Raw genomic sequence first — 21,181 nt, forward strand, 5'->3', positions numbered from 1 at the left:
AGGGAGCCAGGTCTGCACCCAGGTGCGTCTCCTCCTAGCCGGGGCCCGAGCTGAACACAGGCCTTCCAGGAAGCTGTGGGGAGGGATGTCTGGGCAGAACTTTGACCAGTTAACAAGATGATCTGGGTGGGGGGGATAGACAGACAGACATGCAGAGGGAGTTTTGTGGAGTTTTTAGTCCTGAGAGGGCACTGGGAAGGGGACTGAAGGAGGTGACCTCACTGCCTTTGTCACAGACCCAACAGAACTTGGAACCCTGGTAACCAGGCCCCCAGATTCCAGAGGCAGCCCCTTCCCAGCTCACTTGGCAGGAGACGCTCGACAGAGCAGGATGTTCTCCTGCTGCGTTCGCAGACCCCGAGGCTCAGGCCTCAACCAAAGTAGGAATGAGTCCTCTTCCGGTGGCTTTCGAAATTGGCTCAGGCCTCAGCCACAAAGCCCCAGGCCACTGACCAGGAGGTCCCCAAAGGTAACATGGGGTGACCTAGGAACAGCCAACTGAGCACCTGCCACTACTGAGCTCCTGCCTTGGCAGCCCCATGTCCATCCACCACCCAGTGTGGGGGAGGCATAAGCAGGGGCCACCCTGGGAAGCAGCAGGCTGTCAGGGATGGGAACCCAGTAGGTCCTTCCCTGTCACCTGCCAGGCCATGGCTGGAAGGGTGGGAAGGTGTGTCTTGGGGGTGGCTCTCATGTGGACCAGTGTTAATCCTGAGCCCTGAACTGTCATCTCCTCTCCAATGGGGCTGCAGGGAAAGGGTGACCCCCATTTGGGCCTGACCTGGATCTTGGCTCCAAAGAAGTGCTGCAACACTGTGGTTTGGGGAAGGCCTCTCACTGACCCTCTTGTCCCACCTGCTGGGCAGTGTGTTTGCAGAACTCCATGCAGACGGTGGGGGAACAGCTGGAGGAGGGGCTCATCTACACCATCTACATAGAGAAGGTGCAGGTCCGTCGAGGCCCTGGCCAGGGCCAGCGCTGGTACCAGGTGGGAGTAGGGATCAATGGGGTATGAAACAGCAGGGTGGGGGGGGTCCCCAGAGCCTATCTCCCAACTGGCATTCCCCACTTTCTCTCCCAGGGCTTTCTCCCCTGCTGTGCCCAATAGCCCACTTCCCAAGGAACCTTCCACCACACTGCCATTCCATGGACCAGGGGGAGGTCACCTCAAAAGTTTAAGAACCTCAGAAAGGAGGCCTTAGCAGGGATTTCCCTTCAGGGTGGGCTGCAGGGTGGGCCCACATCAAATCTGTGTGCATTTGACTGCTGTATTTCTGTTTCCACTCCTTGGCCCCATGTCCCCGGGCAGCAGTCTTTATGACTGTCCTCCCACACCTGCCCCAAGCCACACAGCTCCTCTCCTTAGGAGGGTTCTTGCCATCTCCCATGACCATCCTCTTGCCCTTCTCAGGTCAGGAGCTGAGGCCTGACTTGGCTGCCAATATTCCAGAAGCGAGGAGGCTTAGAGCAGCGGTTTGGCCTTCAGTGCTGCTGGACCTGGAACATTCCTTTCCTTTTCCCCTTTCAGCACTGGTGCCCTGTGCACCAACCATGGGTCCTAAGCAATATTCCCTCCCCCCACCCCAGTAGAGGCTCTTTGGAATGGACGGGGTGGGTAGAGGACACACAGACAGCCCTTTCACCAGCGAGCAACACGGGAACTGCCTAAGGCTGGAGCAGTTCCATCACCACTGGCTGTCTCTGTGGGTGGCAGCATCCCTGCAGCCCATATGGAACTGTCTCTTTGCATTTTCTTTTAGTTTCCTGGTCTTAGTTCTGGGTGGCAAATGGCATCATGTTGTAGCTTTGGCCCCATGAGCAGTGGAGGAAGTCGTTTACTGACCAGGTGGGTCTGCCGGACCCTGAGGTGTCAGTTCAGCTCCTCGGCCCTGCAGTGGGGTTCCTCCCCCCAGGGACACCCAGGCCCTTGTCCTTTGCCAGGTCTGGAGTCTCACCTTTCAATTACCTCCTCACCTCCAAATCAAAAGGAGGCCGAGGACCTTTCTCTGCTGGAGGCATGCACGTGACCTCAAGGCGCTGAGGGCTTGGATACAGCAGGACTGCCCAGAGCCCCAGCCCCACCCGGGGGTCCCCAGCTCTGCCCCTCAGCACATGTGACTCTTCTTCCCACCCTAGAGGATGAATGTCTGGGCCCGCTCGACGGAGGAGCACCGCATGGTGTGCATGGTCAAGGCAGGCCCGTGGGAGAACCTGGCCGAGCACCTGGTGCCCGCTTTCCAGGAGGGGGACCTTCTCTTTGTCAAGACCTTCCTGGGGACATACCGCGTGTTCACCACCACCGAGCAGGTCCTGCACCTGTTGTTCAGAAGGTGAGTGCCCGCCCCGTCCCTGCTGACTTGACTGCTCTGCCCCCAACTTACGTGTATCACAGAAGTGTCATTTCACCCACCAGCCTCAGTTTCCTCCTTGGGCAGGAGGGGGGCAGGGTACCCACCTGCAGGGTTGATTGTAAGGACTAAGAGTGAGGATGCATGGAAAGTGCTTCCCTGAGCCTGGCTCCCTGGGCAGGGAGGCTGGCAGGGCAGGGTTGTTCCTTAACAGGATTTTCCTCCTCCCAGTGAGGAGGCTCTCGGGCTCCCCCCCTTACTGACCCCGAGTTTCCTGTTTACTAAGGGAGTTTGAGGTCCCTTTTGGGCCTCTGACATTGGTGGCTAAGAGAAGGGACCAGTGTATCCTGTCAGAGGGGTCCAGGCCCACCCTATGCCTGAGAAGGTGCCACTTAGGGCACTTCTTCATCAAGTATATACATCAAGCGTCTACTAGGTACAGGCACTTCCTTAGGCAGCTTCACGCAGTGAACAAAGCCAGCCAAAGTCCCTGCCCTTCTGGGTTTCATTGGAGTTGGGGCTGCAGGCTGTAACAGGTGTCACCTTAAGCAGGGGTACTCTCAAAGAGAGTCAGCCGTGACATGCCCACGTCTCCCCTAGATATGGACGGAGCCTCCGTGGCAGAGACAGGCAAGGAGAAGGCCTGGAAATGAGAAAGTGAGTGCACTTGGGGGGGAGGGGAAGGGGCTCTCCTCTCCAGAGACCAGTGTTGGAGTTTGGGGGACAGGTGACAGGGAAGGACCGGGCAGAGCACAAAGCCCTGCCCATCTTATGAGCTCCCTTGAGAGTAGAGTCCAGAAGGCTTTCCCCTCCACTTGGAAAGGCATCAAGGGAAGCTGGGGGTGGGGTCCTGGGGCACTGGCTGCAGAGGACACTTGCCCAGCACAGCCCAATCACATCCCAGGAGCCCAAACACCACCTTGTGCAGACCCACAACAGGAGGTGGTGAGCAGCCAGCTCCAAAGCTGCCCTGACCTCACTCCTGTCTGCCTGCATGGATGGCAGGGTGGCTGCACTGCTGATGTTTGGGAGGGCAGTGTCAGTGGGAAGAAGAGACACACACGATGCATGGCAGAGGATGAGGCAGCTGTGCAGGGCAGAAGTTGCTTGGGGGGAGGGCCACGAGGGCCCGGGGGAGGAGGACAGATCTTCTTCCCTTATCACTGACATACTGAAGAAGCTCCCACTGTGTGTCCATGCCTGGCTATGGAGAGACCAGTCAAAACCTCTCCTGTCCTTATGGACCTGATTTTCCAATGGGAGGGTCCCTGGGGCAGCATGGAAGGAAAGGCCCGTGTCTGACTCTGCTGCCCCCTCCTGTCCTCAGCACCGTCTCCTCACTGATGGGCACCTGGATGGACCAGTATGCTGAGGATTTCACAGAACCTACAGGCTCATCCTGCCTCAAGCTGCTGGTGGGCTACGCCCAGGTGTATCTTCCTGGCTCTACCCTGGAGTGCCAAGCCATAGCTCTACTGTCATGGAGGAGCCATCTGGAGCCCATTGAGGCAGAGCCAAAGGGTGAGGGTGCCTCAGGATGGGAGCATGTGAGCTTGTGGGGTGAGGACCGGGACTGGACCCATAGGCAGGGACTACCAGGGGTTGCCACCAGGTCAGGAACAAAGAGGAGCCCCAGAGAAGTCACCTGGAGACTGAAGTCTGGGAACAGTTTTGGGGGCTGGATCTTCCCCAGAAGGTAGTGGAAGCTTCAAGTGGGAGCTTAAAGACACTTAAAGAAATTCCCGGTTTGGAACTTACCTCTTCTGCAGCTCATTTGTCAGCCCCAGAGCAGGAAATGCCTCCAGGACAACATCCACTGCCAGTTCCACCACCTGTGGCAGTCACAGGGGCACTTCCAGAGCCTGAAGAAGCTCCATCTCCACCTCTGCTGCCAGCTCCTGAGTTTGTCCCAGTGCTTGGACAACAAATAGAGCCTGAAGCATTAGGTGATGTAGCACCAGCTCCGGAGCTGAAGGTGGCTCTAGCACCACCACCACTTCTACCCACAGTGCTAGGGCCTGTGACACCTGTGGAGGTACCATCAATGCCGACTCTGATGGTAGAGCCAGCTCCATCCTCAGATGTTGCACCTGCAGCCATGCTGGAAGAAGTCACATCACCATCTCTATCACCAGTTCCTGAGCTGGAGGCACTCCCACCACCACCTCCAGTGTCACCTACACATTTCAAGTCAGTGCCCTTTATGGAACCACAGCCTCTTAACTTGCCTTCAGCAGCAACGGCTCTTGAGGGGGAGGCAAGTCTGGCGCCACCACCAGAGCCAGTGCCAAGACTCGACCCAGCACTGGGGCAGGCCACACCCCCGGAACCTTCCTGCACTTGTACTTTGCCTTTGGAAATCAGGCTGAGTGAGGAGATTGCTAACCTCCTGGCTTTCCCTCCGGAGCTGGTGGCACAGCAGCTGACCCGAATGGATGTGGTGAGCAGCTGGACATGATAGGGTGGGGCTGGGAGGCTCTTCCCTCTGGGAACTGCTGCCCACCTTACCACCCCCTGAATCAGAATCTTAGGATCTGGGTTCAAACACTGGCTCCACTCCCAGAATTTCAACCTGGGCAAGTTTACTACTCCCTAAGCCCATGCTTCACTCCTCTGGAGAGTAGATATTGGACAGTAACCATCTCTGCCTCATGCACTGACTGGGAACATGACATGAGAGCAAAGAAATAGAAAGCCTGAGGGGGCTTCATCATGGAGGCTTGAAGGAGCTCACTGTGGTGCAGCCAACCCCATGGTGTCCCGCACAGTGCTGGTGCTCTCCATCACACTGACACTAGATAGGCCCTTATGTGTACTGGATCCTTAGGCAGGGACCCAAAGGCTTGGGTCCCCACAGGGACCATGCACCTGACCACATGGCATCCAAGGATGCATTATAATGAGGGTTGATGGTGCTACCTGGGCCTGTGGAAGTCTGAGGCCCCTTGGGGGCTGGGGGCTGTGAGATGGACTTGAAAATGGAGCTCTCTCCCCTGCAGGCCTTGGAGCTGAGGACTCTAGAGTGCTAGGTCCCCTCAGGGAACAATGAACACACCCTGTCCTCAGCCTGCCAAGCCCCACCTGAGACCCCTGGACCCTGGCCTAGGTCAGGAGGGCATAGGGGATCTGAGCTTGGCATGGTTCCTGACATCCCCTCCTCCCCAGGATCTCTTCAAGAAGGTGGTGCCCTATCACTGCCTGGGCTCCATCTGGTCCCAGCGTAACAAAAAATGCAAAGAAGAAATGGCGCCCACCGTCCATGCCACCATCACCCATTTCAACTGGGTGATAAACTGCGTCATGTCCACCTGCGTCGGGAACCAGAGCATGAAGGACCCAGCCAGGGCCAGGGTGGTGGAGCACTGGACCGAGGTGGCCAGGGTATGTTCAGGGGGCTCTCTCTGGTGTCCTGAAACCCCACTTTATACTTATTGGCTCTCAGGTCCACAGGCCCTCCTGGCCTGTAGCACAGTCCTGCACTATCCTCCCTTCCCAACAAGGCTACCTCTTCAGGACGGCTGTGGGTGTCACTCTGTGTCCATGACGTGCCTCAGGGCCTCCCTCAGTGTCTGTCTCATCCTGGGAGTGGATATCATCTGTGGGACCTGAAGCTGGAGCAGGGGGACAATCACACCCACTCTCATGGTGTATCTTTCTCTCTCCCAGGAGTGCCGAATCCTCCATAACCAATCATCTTTCTATGCCATCATCTCTGGTCTCCAGAGTTATCCACTTCTCTGTCTATTGAAGACATGGGAGGAAGTTTCCAGGTGGGCAGGCCTCTCTCTACGGGACATAAGATTGGGTGAGGGACCTGGGGAAATTGCCACTTAGGGAGTCTGGGAGGTAGCAGCTCCTGGGTAGGGCCAGGCAGATTGTAGCTCTAGGTCTCCATATCACCTGAGGTGAGATGTTTTGCCTCAACACTGCTTCCCTCATCCATTCCTTATGGAGTGGAGCCAAATGGGAGCATGTTAAGTGTTTGCTTCTCAGCAACACACTCTGTCCAAATGAAAAAAGCGTGTGCAAAAAGAGCTGCTCATGGAAAGGGATGGGAGTCCCCGCTGTGCACACATGAGAGCTCAGCTCACTAGTCCACACTGTCCTGCAGTGCTCAGATTTACCCAGTTTCAACACCACCCACCCAGGCAGTCCGAGTCCCAAGCAGCTTAGAGAAGGTGGTTCAGCCCTTACTCCCTCCCCCCACTCCCACCTTTTCCTTCCTTCTTTCCCTCCCCCAGGGACAGCTTCTGCCTCTTTCTGACTCTGTCAGAGATTTACTGGAAGGAGCACAACCTCTCCCATGGCAGTGAGCTGATCATCAAGGTAAAGAGGAGGCTGGGGTCAGGGCTCAGGAGGTGGGGTGTTTAGTTTTTCACTGAAAGTTTCTGTGAAAACATCCAGCCTGGCCTATTCTGGAAGAAGATGAAGAAGGATGTTTGGCTCATGGGCAGGGGGAGGGGATCATTGTAGGGCTCAGTGCTGTGTCCTCACACCACGGATGAAAAAACGGGCTCAAGAGAGCAGTCCTCATGCACAAGGTCATGCTGGGGACATTGTGCATGTGGTGGCAGCAGATTTCCCTCAGTCCACTATTCCCAGGTGCTCAAGACCCACGGGACAATGGGTGAGGGGGAGGGCCTCACTGACCTCATTCTCCACCCTGGCAGAGGTCCATCTCTAAATTCTCCACCCTGGAGGCAAATCCCCAAATAGTCCAGAGGCAGCACCAGCAGCAAGAGAGGGTGAGTGTGCCTGAAGCCAAAGGAGTTGGGGTGAGGTGGCCTCCAAATCAGGATGGGGGCCCTTCTCAAGCCTGTCCCTCCAGTCCACTGAGCCTGGAAAGCCTCCCTTCAATGTCCCTTCTCCTGGCCTTAGGACGGTGAGCTGTGGGAATCCTGGGGTTCTCCTTGCATCCAGTCAGAGTAAGAACCTTGAGGAGCTGGCTCAGGGTGGCTGGAGTAGGGGAGGCGTACACATGGTTACTGAAGAAAAGTCAGTCCTGGGAGGTGGTTACAGAGAAATTTGGGGTCTTTGGAGGCTTTAAGGGGAACTTAAGGGTTACAGCAAAGTGTCCTAGAGGAAGGCTGGGTGGTCCCTGGAGTCTGAGACTGAGGAGTTTCCCAAGTGGGGTCTTGGGGGCACCTGAGAGCCTGTGCTCATCCCCACCCTATCCAATGCCACAGGGTGACATCCAAGGTGTGGTCCCATGCCTCAGAACTTTCCTCACACAATTTTTGCTTTTGGAGTATGCCATGCCAGAGTATCTGGATGTGAGTTGTTCGGGGGCCAGGGTAGGGTGGGAAAGGGGCCCTGAGGCTTGGGTGAACAGGTCCTTCTGTAAGCCCTGAGCTCTCAGCAGTGAGCACATCATGTCTCCTGGGAGCCTCACAGATGCCCTGGGAGCTGGGGTGCCATGAACTTCTTACAGAAGAGTAGATGGAGGCTGGTCCAAGGGGCCTTCTCTCCATTGGTTCATCACAACTTGGACTGGAAGGTCTCTCTGTCACCGCTCCCAGTCCCCACTAAAGGAAGCGAGGGGCTTGCCTGAGTCCATCTGTGGTCTGGGCTGCCCAGTGCATGTTGAACCTGCAGTAGTAAAGCATGACAGGGGCAGAGGGGCAATGGGCTTGGCAATGGCTAGGAGCCCCTTTATGATGAATGCAAATTCTCTACCTTCCAGGGAAGGAAGATCAATTTCAAAAAAAAAAGGAAGGTGAGTAGCTGTGGCCATCACTACAGGGGTGGGGCTGGGGTGGGGTCAGGGTAATAAACAGAGACCCTCCTGGGCAGGACCCCCCAGGGCTGCTCATAGCTTCCTCTGAAATTGAGGGGGATAGTGGATGGGGTTGTGCATGGGATGAAGAACAACTTCTAGGAGGATGAGCTGTGTGAAGTCAGCCCTGAGGGCAGGCAGAGCCTGGAAGGGAGTGAAGAGGTGAGGGATCCACAGGACTAAATCCAACCCTTGGACCCCATCCCACCCAGCAAGCCCACCCAGGTTTTGATGATACATCTTCCTTTCCCTGGCCCCAGGAATACCAGATGGTGGAGGAGCTCCAGCAGCTCCAGGCGGGCTGCTGCTATGAGGCCCTTGTGCCACATGAATCATTTGGAGCCTGGTTTGCGGCCATGGAGCAGCTCAGTGAGAAGGACCAGTGAGGCCAGGACAGAATCAGGCCATAGTAGGAGCGGGATGGTCCTGGTGGCTCCTGGGTCACCATAAGACCCTGCAGTTGGCTCCTTTCATGTTTTGAAAACCTGTGCTGTGGGTTTGGGTCCATTCCTTGCTCTCCAGGATGCAAGAATTGTCAGGGACCTCTCATGCATTTCCTGTCCAAGACCTGGACTCACACATACCTCCCAGGTGCCCTCTTCTCTTTCCATGTAAAATAGCAATTAAGACCAAAATCTACACATGAGAGGAGGATTTTGCTACCAGATTTTCTTTACTTACAGGCCTGTTCAATAAAGGAGCTAGAAGCTCTTTTTTATTTATCGAGAAAGTGGATTATTTCAGACATAGATCAGGGACATATCAGGGAAGTGCCTGCCTGGCCTGGCCCACTGAGGTTGGGGTGAGCAAAACTACTTGGCCAGGCAGACCTGGGAAGGGGGACCCTGAGCTGGCAGGCACCAGGCCACTTAGAATTTCCCCTTTTGGAACTTGGGTCCCTTCTGCATACTCCCCAGAAGGGCTGAGATAGCTCTGTCCTTCACCTTGGCAACCACAGGTGTGTTTTGCTTCAGGAGAAGAAGATGGTGATGGGCTGAGGGATCCATAGTGTAGTAAACTTTTGCACTGTGTGGGATCTGCAGCACTGGGGGGTGGGATAGAAGGGTGGTCAGGTGTGCCCTGGGGGACCCCAGGACACCCCAACACTTGTGCCCACATGAGAGAAGGCCCCAGCCAGGGACCTTAATTCCCTATTCCAACTCCAGGACCATAAAGTTGCCCTGGGAGTGACACCTGCCTGAAGGAAAGACTCTGCAGAGGTGCAGCTAACAATGAAGGACACTTATTTAAAGAGTGACTCTAACTCCTAACTGCCATCCTCAGAATGGAGCTGCCATGAGGTCATGTACTCTCACCACCATGCCCTGCCAGCTGCACTGCTCAGGATCTAGGGGCTGAAATTGACTTTCTAGAACCCAGTACACATACAGCAAATCCAGCACTACCCAGGACAAGACCACTAAGGCCCAGCAAAGACCACCTGAGCCAGGCCTTCTCAGCAGGATCCTAAAGTATTTACACTTTGACCCTATTTTCCAACTGTCTTTGTGGCCTAGAACAAGCTAGAAAGAAACACCAGGCTGGAGTTCCTGCTCTGGCTTCAGTGACATGGTGACTCATCTCCTTTCTTAATTGCTCCAGTCCTCAGTCTTCCTGTTCTGTAGGACAGGTCCTTCTGCCCTATTTCACACCTCCCAGCTGCAATTTCTCATTTGAAAGATGGGAGAGGATTTCGAACCTCCTTCTAGGAAAGGTGGGAGTTATTTTACTTTGCCTGGGTTAATGGCTGGGAGAGGAGGATCAGCTCACTGGGAATAAGTTACCCTTACTGTGCACAGGCATGCTATGTGTGCATTCGATGCTGAATTTTCTCTCCCCTATGGGGATAAGGAGCAGGCCCAGGAGTGTGGTTAACTGATCTAAGGGCTCAGAGTCAGGAAGTCTGGCTCTGGGTCAGTGCTATTCTGGATTCTTTCACTTCCCCACTTCCTAGAATACTGAGGGGGCTCCCTTGAGCCTCCAAAGGGGATCGAGGAGACTTTGTCTAGTTTTCACTATCATAACAAGATGGTCTGTGCATATTTGGCACTTGTGTCCATCAGTCATGGTGCTTTTGGAGGTGCAGTATCACAGAACACCCTTCAAGTTGAGCCCCTCTTCTTCACCATCTTGCGAAAAGCCCTTTCTTTGGGAACTTCAATGGTGTTAGCTTTGATCTAGGTTCCCAATGCCTGGGTCACATCCAGGGAAGGGTACACAGGGAGATAGAGCAGGTAGGGAGAAGGTGCTGTGGGCCCTGTGGGCTGCCATCAGCACCTTGTTTTTGGACAGGGTGCCTTCTCACCCTGCTGTCAGGTATACTGGAACCAGTGTGCCTCGGATCTTTAGGCTGTGGACAGGGCTCATGCCTACCCCCTCCAACACCACCCTCTCCAACACTCCTCCTGACTTACTTCGATGGTCTGATATGATTTGCACTAGCTTGTAGTCTTCTGGCTTGTCTTGATGCAGGTTGTGTTCTTCCAGGGCCTTGCTGATCATGGCTAGAGCCCTATCTTGGCTGGTCACCTGTGGTGGATCAGGGACAGACTCTCAGGGCCTGAGTCCTGGAGCCTGATCCCTCACAGTGCAGCTGCCAGAAATCCTATGGGCCAAGTCTATTCAGGGTGGGGTCTATAGGGGCCACATGCTCTTCCCTTGGACCCACAAGAGATCATGGAATGAGGCCAAGAACTCAGGGGCCAAAGAGTGACCATGCAACAGACTGTGGGAACTGAGGAGTGAAATCTGGCCCTCACGCTCTCACTTCTTGCCTCCCAATCATGGGAGATGGTGTTCCCCTGCTCTGCCTCTGACCCTCCAGGACCCCTCCAGATAGCAGTGAACACCCAGGAAATAGCACACATCCAGTGTGAGCCCAAATGTCAGAGAGGAGGAGGGGCTGAATGATACGCTACAGGTCAGCAGGACTGCCCTGGGCTCCAGGATGCAATTGTGGTCAGCAAGGTCTAGAATGCAGTTACCTTGAAATGAGGGCCAATCTGGAGGCAGGATCAGGACATGGGTCAGACAAGTGAGAGCTTAGTGAAACTACCCCTGCTCCTGGCCACAAGAGAGGAGCACCCGGGGTGGTTATGGAACAAGGCTCCTAGGCCCAGTCTCTGTGCTGGGGGCCAGGCATGGCTCCATATGCACATCCCATCCAGCACCTACCCCTGCTCACACCTTCATGGCCACTGTCCTGGGGCAGATGCTGTTGTCCATGCTGGTCACAGCAGCAGCCCTAACTGGCTGGTATCTGCATGCATCAGCTCAACCTCCACTTTGAGGCCAAAAGTCACCTGCTATCCCTGTTCTCCTCTGACCCTTCAGTGGCTCTGTCTCCCCCCATGAGAAAGTCAAGCTCTGTCTAGCAGTCACAGGGCCTGATGTGACCCACACCTCTTTGGACCCACCTCTTCCCCTTGGTTCTTGTTCCTTCAGGCCCTGGGCTCCTGGCTGATCCAGGGGCTGCCCAGCACATGTCTTCCTTGGGCCTGGTGGCCTGTCCCCTCCCTGATCCTCTCTGGGGCCACCTCAGCAAGCTCTTCCCAGGCCGTGCTCACTCCACATGCCAGCCTCAGCCCCTATGTCCACTATCCTTATCCCTGACTGCCATTGAACTCACACTCTTCCTGCCTCTGGAGGTGGTTGTCTGTCTTTCACCATCCACCAGGAAGTCTGCTCCATGAAGGCAGGGAGGGAACATGCCCTTCCTTATGTGTCAACTGCCTGAACCACTGAGGGGCCCCAGGGGATTTCCACATGCCCAGCTCACCAGGATACTCTTGTACTTGAAGTTGTCCTCATACAGGCTGACACGGACAATGCAGCAGGGCCCCCCTTGCCATTTATAGAGCACGCGTCAGTAACCATGCATGTGGTTGGTCTGCATGGCCCTGGATTGGATGGAGGGAGATGAAGAAGGCATTCCTCCAGATGCTGATGTGACTACGGACGAGTTCTGTGATGGGGAATACAAAGATAAGCAGAAGGTCTGGGAGCTCAGGGCAGCCCTGGGCTGCTCTAGAAGCTCCTATCAGTTCTAGAAGTTCTTTAGCAGTCAACAATCATCAAGACCTTTGTGGATGGGGGTGGCAAACAGGCACAGGGAAGGGAGGGTGAGTAGAGGGCCAACACGGAGAGGAGGTGGGCATTCTCTTTAAATTCCTGGCCATCTTTGGAATCTGAGACATGGTCCAGGTGGATTTTACCTTAGAACTGGAGGCATCAGCTGTATGTATAGGACACGAGTCAGCTGCATCCCTGCTACTGAAGCCTTGGCTCCACCTGTGCTGGACACTGGAGTGGATGGTGCTGACACCACTGGATTCAGGGACATGGCGGCTGGAAATGAGGGTCAGCTTACTTTGGGGGCTTCCCCCAGGATGCAAACAAATTCCTACACAGCTCCCACTGCACCCTGCTAAATGCTCTGACTATCTCAGAGATCATGCAGCATCATGCCATTTCACAGAATAGGAAACAGGCCCAGAGATGGGGCAACTTGCCCCAGTCACAGGGTTGTTTTGGTATAGAGCTGAGATCCTGTGGCTAAATCATCAGTCTTCCCAAGCTCATGCTTAGTCTGATGGTTCCCTGAGTCCAAAGACAACCCATACTTAATGTCCAGGACAGGGAAATCACTTTTTGCTCTAAAGCTTGATGCTTTCCGGTAGGTGTTTGGCTTTGAATCTCTTACTGGCCAACTGGGATGGGGGCTCTAGCTCCTGAGACAGGTGCTAGCTACAGCACAGAGTGGCAGCTGTGAGCTCCCCAGAGCCACACCTCATGTATCCCTCCCAGTGCCCACACAGCAACTGTCATTTACATGCCCCAGATGTCTTCAGGTAAAGGTCTTATGGTCAAATCTGGAACATTTGGTATCATCATAGCCAGAAAATACCAACAACTCCAATGGCCATAAATGATGAAGGCTTACAGAGAATGTAGTTTATGCATCAAATGGGATATTCTCAGCCATAAGACATAATGAAGTAGAGATACATGCTGGAACGGAAGGGGCCTGAAGAACATAATGGTAAGTGAAAGAAGATGGACACTAGTGGCCACTTACAGGATTCCATTAGTATGAAGGTTCCACATTGGGCAAATCCACACAGAGAAGATAGATTAGTGGTTGCTAGGGGCTGGGTTGAGGGTCGTAGAGGGGGAGTTAGTACTCTTGGGTCCAGGATTTCATTTGGAATTACTGAAACTTTTCTGCGATTAGGTAGTCGTTATGGTTTTACAACCTTCTGAATACACTAAATATTCTGACAATGGCCCTTTAAAAGGCTAAAGTTATGTTATGTTAATTTTTTTAAAAGATTTATTTTATTACTCTCCCCTTTCATCCTCCCCTCCTCTCTGTGTCCATTCGTGTGTGTTCTGAGGCTGCTTGCATTCTCCGCGGCACTGGGAATCTGTCTCTTTTTTTTTAATTAATCACAGATAATTTTATTTTTTTAAGATTTATTTCTCTCCCCTTCTCCCCCCTCACCCCAGTTGTTTGTTCTCTGTGTCTATTTGCTGCATGTTCTTTGTCCACTTCTGTTGTTGTCAATGGCATGGGAATCTGTCTTTTTGTTGTGTCATCTTGCTACGTCTGCTCTCCTTGTGGGTGGCCCCACTCGTGGGTGGGCTGCACTTTCTTCATGTGGGGCATCTCAATATGGGGTGCACTCCTTGATCGTGGGGTTCCCTATGTGGGGGACACCCCTGCATGGCATGGCACTCCTTGTAGCAGTGCTGCATGTGGTCCCGCTCACCACATAGCCTGGAGGCCCTGGGTTGGAACCGTGGACCTCCCATGTAGTAGGCAGGCACTCTATCAGTTGAGCCACGCCCATTTCCCTGGTGTGTTAATTATATCTCAATAAGACTGAGGTGAAGTTCATACTGGAAGTCCATAATATAGTTTGCCCTGAGTGGGCCTGGACAGCTTGTGAAATAGACAAACACCTGCACATTCACTGCTGGGCTTAAGAAAGCCTCAGGGGCTTTCAGAGACTAGAGGATTGGGGAGTGGCCAGGTGAGTGGCTCTGACCCTGGCTCTGATCTTTGCCCTGGACTGCATCTGTCCCCACCCCCTCCCCACCCTGGCTGGCTCCTGGGAATGGCATCTCCCCTAATTTATTTTGTGTGGAGCTCAAAGAGTAACTTCTCCTTACCCTGAGCTTCTGTGCAAGCTGTTTGATTCTGTGAGTCTGCCACAGGGAAGAAAATGTCTTTGTTGGAATTTGTGAAACAGCAGGTGGTGACAATTGTCAGGCACTACTGTACTGGTTGGTAAACTACCATGGCCTTGAGTCCCCCAAGCACCAGCCTAGACTCCCTGCCCCTTTTTTGGGACCCCAGGACCTCCCTATGATCTGTCACCTAAAGGGTTCATGCTTCATGGCAGGGGCCTCAGGACCCCGACCAGGACTGGTTTTCTTTGTCTTGACCAAGCTGCCTGCCTAGCTCCTTGTGTGCCTCTGCCCACTCTCAGCCTTGTCCTGACTACCTCAAAACTTATCTTGTAGCTGTGGGACTACAGAGAAAATCCATCCACAATTCAGAAAAACAAAGGAAAGAAAGTGCTCTCAGGCCCTAAAATTTCTTAATCTCACACTGGTCCCTGATCTTCCCCTTCCTGCTCCCCCTCGCTCAGGCCTTTAGGCTCCCCTTGGGCTGAGAGGCCCCTGACCAGGCAGTTCCTTCCCTGCCTCTTCCTCTCCTCCAGCCTCCAGAACCCCAGGAGGCCACATCACTGCTGAGGAAATCCCTCCACACTGGGGTACTCTTGGCAGCAGCCTCAGTCAATCCCTCACCCCAGGTGTGACCCCTGATCCAGTCTTCCTGGGGTTTCTGCTCACCCACCCCCAGCCTCACAGAGCAGGCTGGCCTGTGCTTCAGTGGAATTTGTTCTGTCTCTCCCCAAACAGGGTGGTAATGATGAATTCATCCTTGCCTGTTGCACAAATCTGGGGCAAGTTTTGTTTTGACAACACCCAGTGTGTCTAGGGTCTTTGTCTATTCTGATAGGCTAGGATGAAATATGCTGATTACCACCCCAATACAAGAAAGTTTACACACACACTCACATAGGACCATGGGGAACAGACAGAGAAAGGAGCCAGCCTTGCCGAGAGTTCATTTTAAAGAAACCTCTGTCCTCTCAAGAAAACATTGCACTGTTGCTATCTTAATTTTCAAGCTACTGTAAACCTTTTCTTTCATTTGACTCAAGAACCCTGTGAAAAATATTTGGATAGACCTTCACTTTGACACATTGCTTTTTTTAAAAGCTGTTTCCAGAGAGCCCAGTTATTCCTAGCAAATACCAAAGTCTACATTTTCTTTCCCATCTTACCTGTGAAGAAATGTGAGGCCCAGGGAATGAAAGAGACACATCAGAGTCTCAGCAGAGAGAAGAGGAGCTGCCTTGGGAACGTGGGCTTCTAAGCCCGAAGCTCCATTTTCCTTTTCCACCATAGAAATAGACAAGTGTGGTTCCCAGGCAAGTGTGGCTAAAAGAACCCAAATTTAATGTAGATGATTTCCATTTTTACCATGCCTTCTTCTATCCTATGTTTAAAAAAGCAAAGCCATTTCAGTCATTGTGAGGCCAGGAAGAATGAAAGAACCTAGTGGCCACAGCAGGAAGTCACAGTTGCCAGGAAATAACAGGTGGGGGCATCAGGGAGCTAATTGGAACCAGGAGCCCCACCAAGGTTGCCCTTTGGCCTACAGGTTAAAAAACAAGATGGCGTGGCCCTAGTGCTCACTCTGCTGGCCAAAGTCTATCCAAACTTTAACTGCTCATGTCTAGGAGGCACCAAGGCCTCCTGGGGGTGATGGGTGGTTGTTTGCAGAAGGGCCCCAGAAAGACCCTGTGTCCCCAAGAAGGGGAGGGAGGGTAACTTAGGAAAGGAGTTTTCCATGGTCGGTGGAAGAAAGAGCAGTTGCATGTGTGCTGGAGGTGGGTTCAGTGGTCTATGTGGGTGGGGGTCAGTCCCCAATGCCCCCAGATGTTTCAAGGGTTGTGGGAAAAACAATGACCACTTCCACTATACAAACATCAAAATGTAACATTTTTAAGCACCTAAAGGAAGGGCGTGGCTAATAAACATGGCCTGCAAGCTGAACAGATGAAGGAGCTGAGCCAAGAAGTAAGGTGAGAAAGTCAGTTAAGAGAGAGAGAAAAGGTACAGTGAGGCAGGGAGGAGAAGGTGGGGCATGAGAGGAGCTGAGCTGGTGTCCATGGGAGACAGAGAAAAAGAGAACAGCCAGGCACCAGTCTCCTTGTCCCACTGTCATCTGCCCTATTCTTACCCCAGGGCTACAAGAACTAGTTTGCCTGGGCCCCTGCTTCTTTTTTTTTTTTTTTTTTTTTAATTTTTATTTTTCCTTTTTTTAAAATTGATTTTGTAATAATATTACATTAAAAATATATATATATATGAGGTCCCATATATATATATGAGGTGGAGGGGGTCCCCTACCACCCCCACCCCACCTCTCCCCCCCGCCAGCAACACTCCTTCCCATCATCATGACACATCCATTGCATTTGGCAAGTACATCTTTGGGCACCTCTGCACCTCATGGTGAATGGTCCACATTTATGGCCCATACTCTCCCCCATTCCATCCAGTGGGCCCTGTGAGGATTTACAATGTCCAGTGATTGCCCCTGAAACACCATCCAGGGCAGCTCCATGTCCCAAAGACGCCTCCACCTCTCATCTCTTCCTGCCTTTCCCCATACCCATCAGCCATCATGTCCACTTTTCTCAATCCAATGCCACCTTTTCTATGTGGACATTGGATTGGTTGTGTCCATTGCACCTCTATGTCAAGAGGAGGCTCAGATTCCACATGGATGCTGGATGCAATCCTCCCACTTTCAGTTGTAATCACTCTAGGCTCCATGGTGTGGTGGTTGTCCTCCTTCAACTCCATCTTAGCTGAGTGTGGTGAGCCCAATAAGTCAGATTGTAGGTGCTGGAGTCTGTTGAGGCTCAGGACCTGGCTATCACATTGTCAGTCCAGAGATTCAAATCCCCTAAATATATCTTAAACCCTGACACTAACTGCACCTCCAGCACATTAGCATGAAAGTCTTATGAAGAGAGATCCCATCTGAGTCCAGATTCATCACACATAAACACCAGTTCCAAAGAGGGGCCATCTGACCTGGTAGTTAACCCCATCGGCCATGACCATAACTCACATGGGTCTCTTTAGCCCTCGAAGGAACCGATATCTGGGGGTTGTATCTGCTTTATCTGTGTCTCAGACTCTGCTCAGTTGTGCATAAGGGCAATCCTTCTGACAGCCTCCAGACTCTTTTTTAGAGACTCGTAGCCATATAAACTCATTTCTCCTTTCCATTTAGCCCTGGGCAATGTAGAATTTGACCAAGAGTGGGTGCCCAGGGACTTTTGAACCCATGCTCATAGGTGCATGGGTTTTCCAAGTGATCATATCTGTGCATCTCCCTAAAACCATTGCTGACAATAAGACAAAGGTGGCTTCTGAGGATCAGAAGTTGTGATTCAAGGGATGCCTGCATCCTGGAGGTTCCCAAGGTCTCTGCAACATCCCTAGTGTCATGTCTGATCCTGAACACAGGAGGAGTCAGCTTGGGACACAGAAGAACAGGTACTCCCGGCTCTCCACCTCCTGAGATTTAATCGGTTCCTTTAAATGTCATCACACTTGTCCTCATCCACTATGTCTGCCCTTGTCTGGAACCCTGGATAAAAGAGAAGTCGATAGCACTGAGATGAGCTTCCTTCTTAGTATTTATTTTGCTTAATAAGACCTCACACTTCCAGAATGAATGTCAGTGCTGAAGGATCTCCTTGTCCTCCATTCATCAGGCATAAGGAATGCCCTCTGGCACATTCGGTGGAACAAAGCTCATTTGTCACCTCTTCTAGGAAAATTTCCCTGGCATTCCACAGGCAGCATGAACAGTTTCCTCCTCCAAGTTCCCATAGAACATTTCAGGTCCATTTATTAGAATACTCATGCCCTTGAATCATGGACAGTTGTTTTCCTCTTGTTGTTCCTTCCTGTGGACTTCCAAGAGGTAGTCATGCTTTATCCATTCAAATCCCTCCTAGCCCTGGTGTACACTGGCACCTGCTGGGCACTGGGATTCAGTGCTGAGTGGGACTGGATCCTGTCCTTGGGGAGCTCAGAAGCCATTGGAGAGGGATGTTTAGATTCCCTGCAGCAAGAACACCGAGTGAGGCCTCTGCTGATGGCAGGACCGGGTCCTGGGAGCCATCCTGCATCCATACAGAGGAGCCTACATGGAGCTGGAGCTTGGTCAGCGCTGGCTGAGGGCAAATGTGGAGGCTTGGTGGCAGTGGTAGCCTTAGATCTTGTTTAGGTTAACTCAATCCAAGACAGTGGTAGGGAAGGGACTACAACGAGTACTCCTGACCTCAGGTCTATTGGCCACTCCAGCATGATTGTTACCAGTAAGTGAAGTTATAGCTAAGCAATTCATCCATCATTTGCCTCATTTCTCTAGTCCTACCAGGGGCCCACCATGTTACAGCCCAGAATTGGGAAAAAAATTGGAGAGGGTTCTTTCTCCATGGAGCTGACAGCTTAGAGATGGGCAGGCAGACCCTGCACAAGACATCACAAAATATCACAATATAGATACCAATCACTGATACTTACTGGGAGTTTAGGATATGTCAGGCACTAACTTTAAAGTGCTTGAACTTCATCATCAAAACAATTTGGAAGCCAGAGTGTACTTGCCCTCTTTTAATATAAATAAGGAAGCTGAAGTACAGAGAGGTAAAGGAACTTGATCAAGTTCTCAGCACTGAGAAGTGGTACACCGAGGGTTTGAACACTCTGAGCCCCAGTTTTCTAACTTTATAAAGGCAGGATTGCAATGGTTAACAACAGGATTGGTTTAGCATCAGTGCTCTATAGTGATGCTGGAATTTCAAAGCTCTGCGATGGCCGAAGTGGGCAGAGTCTTACCTCTGCCCTCTTCTTGGCATCCTGGGCCCATTCATGTTCTGCTCAAGGGATTTTAAATAGTCAGACATTGAGTGAGTATAACTCAGTGGGTGACCACCTGTTCCCCATGAAGAATTCCTGGGTTTAATCCCAGGAACCTGATAAAAATAAAAATAAAAAAAAGCATTTGTTAAGCTTTGGGCTCTAAATAAAAGGGAAATCCTAGGCCTCAGGGCATGGCATCTGGGTCCTCCTGACCACCCTAAGGCCCTGTAGCCCTGCACCAGATGGCTCTCACCCCTCAATCCTCTCCTGTGCCTCCCTGTTCCCATGACTGTGCTCCTGTGTTTCCCCACCTGGAATCTGTTCCTACCCCTGCCACCCTCCTTCTGGAGGTCACTATCCCGCTGAGCCCACCTTATCCCCGGGACCCTGTGCTGCTTCTTCATGCTAACACCCAGCCCAGTCTGACCATTGGCCATGGTAAGAGATGTCTCAGTTCATGCCTTCTTGTCCTCCCAAGTTGGTGGCCAGGATCACTGAGTACTCCTCTCCCACCAGCCCTGAGACTCTGAAAGAAACAATAAGGAGGACCTTGTCAACGGAAGGCCACACTTGCTTTCAGGGGAAAATCTGGCCTTTCAATTAACATCTCAGGTATTACAATTTTCCAACCTTCCTCAGTGACAGAAAGCTCTATATGGTAGCCAGATTAAGTGCTTCTTAACATTTCGGTCCCCAAGGCTGCCTTCATACCATGGAGAGTACAGGACATTTCTTGTGTTTATTTTCTTTTCCCCAAGGCTGTGAAATTGTCCTGACACTCCACCAGGTAAGCTGTTTCCTGAGGGACTGGTGCTGCCTGTCACCTGAACCTCCAGTGCTCCTTCCCCCACATGGCAGGGAAAGCTGCTCTTGAACCTGGTCCTTCTCTTAGGGCAGACAGCCTGGCCTGGTCAAGGAGCCATTCTCATGGGTTAGAGTCAGGTCTCCAGGCTCATCAGCAAATCCCAGGAAGATTTGGACCTGTGACCCTCTGTGGATGTGCTGGGCTCGATGAGTCTGGGTTATTGATTAGGCTCTGCAGCAAAAACCACCTCATCCTGGGCCTCACTGAGACACGGGGTCCCAGGATGTTTCAGCACAGAGAGACCAGGGTAACTCAGTGAGCCTCTGCCCAATCAAAGAGGCTGTGGGCAGAGCTACCCAGAAAGACTTTGGTGTGGCAAGAAGACCTGGACAGGGTTGTCTGTGGACATGAAGTGGTCTGGAGGGATGTGAGATTGTCCCACAGAGCTGGGCATCTGCTGTGTTCCAGGACAGTGAAGACAGCCCAGATTATTGGTGTGCCCACACTGACAACAGGCTACTGGGTGGGCTTCCAGAGAAGACGGTGCCTACCCATGCAGTGTGGGCTGGGAATGGACATTCTGGAGCTCCAAGGAAGCTAGACATGATGCCCCTGAGAGCTTGTGCTGAGCTCCACTAGGAGGATGGGAGTGACCAGTTAGCAAGACAAGGACACATGGTTGGAGGCTCCCATGGCCAGCCTTCCTGGGAGCTCATTCTCCTGAACTTGTGGGGAGAAGGGCTCTCCAGCACAGGAGTGGGGGAACAGGGGGGAAAAGATGTTGTGCTTGGGCCATCTCTGGGTTCCCAGGGAGGCCTTTAAGGGATCCATTTCTTGCTGTCCATCCCCAGTGTAGTATTTACCTGCTGATTAATTTAGGTGCCGGTATGTGATGTCCTACTCAGGTTCTTCTCTCTGTGGCCTGATATCAAGATGTGACAAAAGCTGACTAGTGCAGGGTTTGTGTGATAATGGCCCACAGACAGCATGCCAAACCATGCACTGAATCCCCAAATCCAGAGAATACGCCAGGCCAGGCTGTACCTCCCCAGGATTGCTCCGGGGTTGCTTCATCTCACATGACTACTGTGCCAGTTGTTGCCACATGGAACACTTGTCTTTACTGAAATATTTTAAACTGACTTATAAAGAGTTGCAAAGACCAAAATATCCAAAGAACCATTAAAACTCAATAATAGGAAAACAATGCCATTAGAAAAAGAC

General features: G+C 52.4%; 1 protein-coding gene and 1 long non-coding RNA gene across 4 annotated transcripts in view; one reads left to right on the forward strand and one right to left on the reverse strand.

The window, feature by feature from the left end:
• LOC131275606 (uncharacterized) overlaps nt 1-21,181 on the reverse strand; it is a 250,872-nt gene that overhangs the window by 124,527 nt on the left and 105,164 nt on the right. The window lies entirely within an intron of this gene.
• LOC131275607 (ral guanine nucleotide dissociation stimulator-like) lies at nt 885-8,846 on the forward strand. Of its 3 annotated transcripts, XM_071211487.1 has the most exons (12): nt 885-988; nt 1,412-2,330; nt 2,949-3,005; nt 3,676-3,869; nt 4,118-4,788; nt 5,514-5,729; nt 6,015-6,118; nt 6,590-6,674; nt 7,019-7,093; nt 7,535-7,621; nt 8,032-8,064; nt 8,385-8,846. In XM_071211487.1, exons 2-12 carry the CDS (start codon nt 2,140-2,142, stop codon nt 8,508-8,510), a joined length of 1,839 nt encoding a protein of 612 aa, XP_071067588.1. In that variant the 5' UTR covers nt 885-988; nt 1,412-2,139; the 3' UTR covers nt 8,511-8,846. The 3 variants fall into 3 exon arrangements, with proteins under 3 accessions (XP_071067588.1, XP_058142322.1, XP_058142323.1); XM_058286339.2 differs by lacking the exon at nt 885-988 and having other exon boundaries at nt 1,333-2,330; XM_058286340.2 differs by lacking the exons at nt 885-988; nt 7,535-7,621 and having other exon boundaries at nt 1,333-2,330.

Source organism: Dasypus novemcinctus, chromosome 23 (assembly GCF_030445035.2).
Source record: "Dasypus novemcinctus isolate mDasNov1 chromosome 23, mDasNov1.1.hap2, whole genome shotgun sequence".
NCBI classification, from domain to species: Eukaryota; Metazoa; Chordata; class Mammalia; order Cingulata; family Dasypodidae; genus Dasypus; species Dasypus novemcinctus.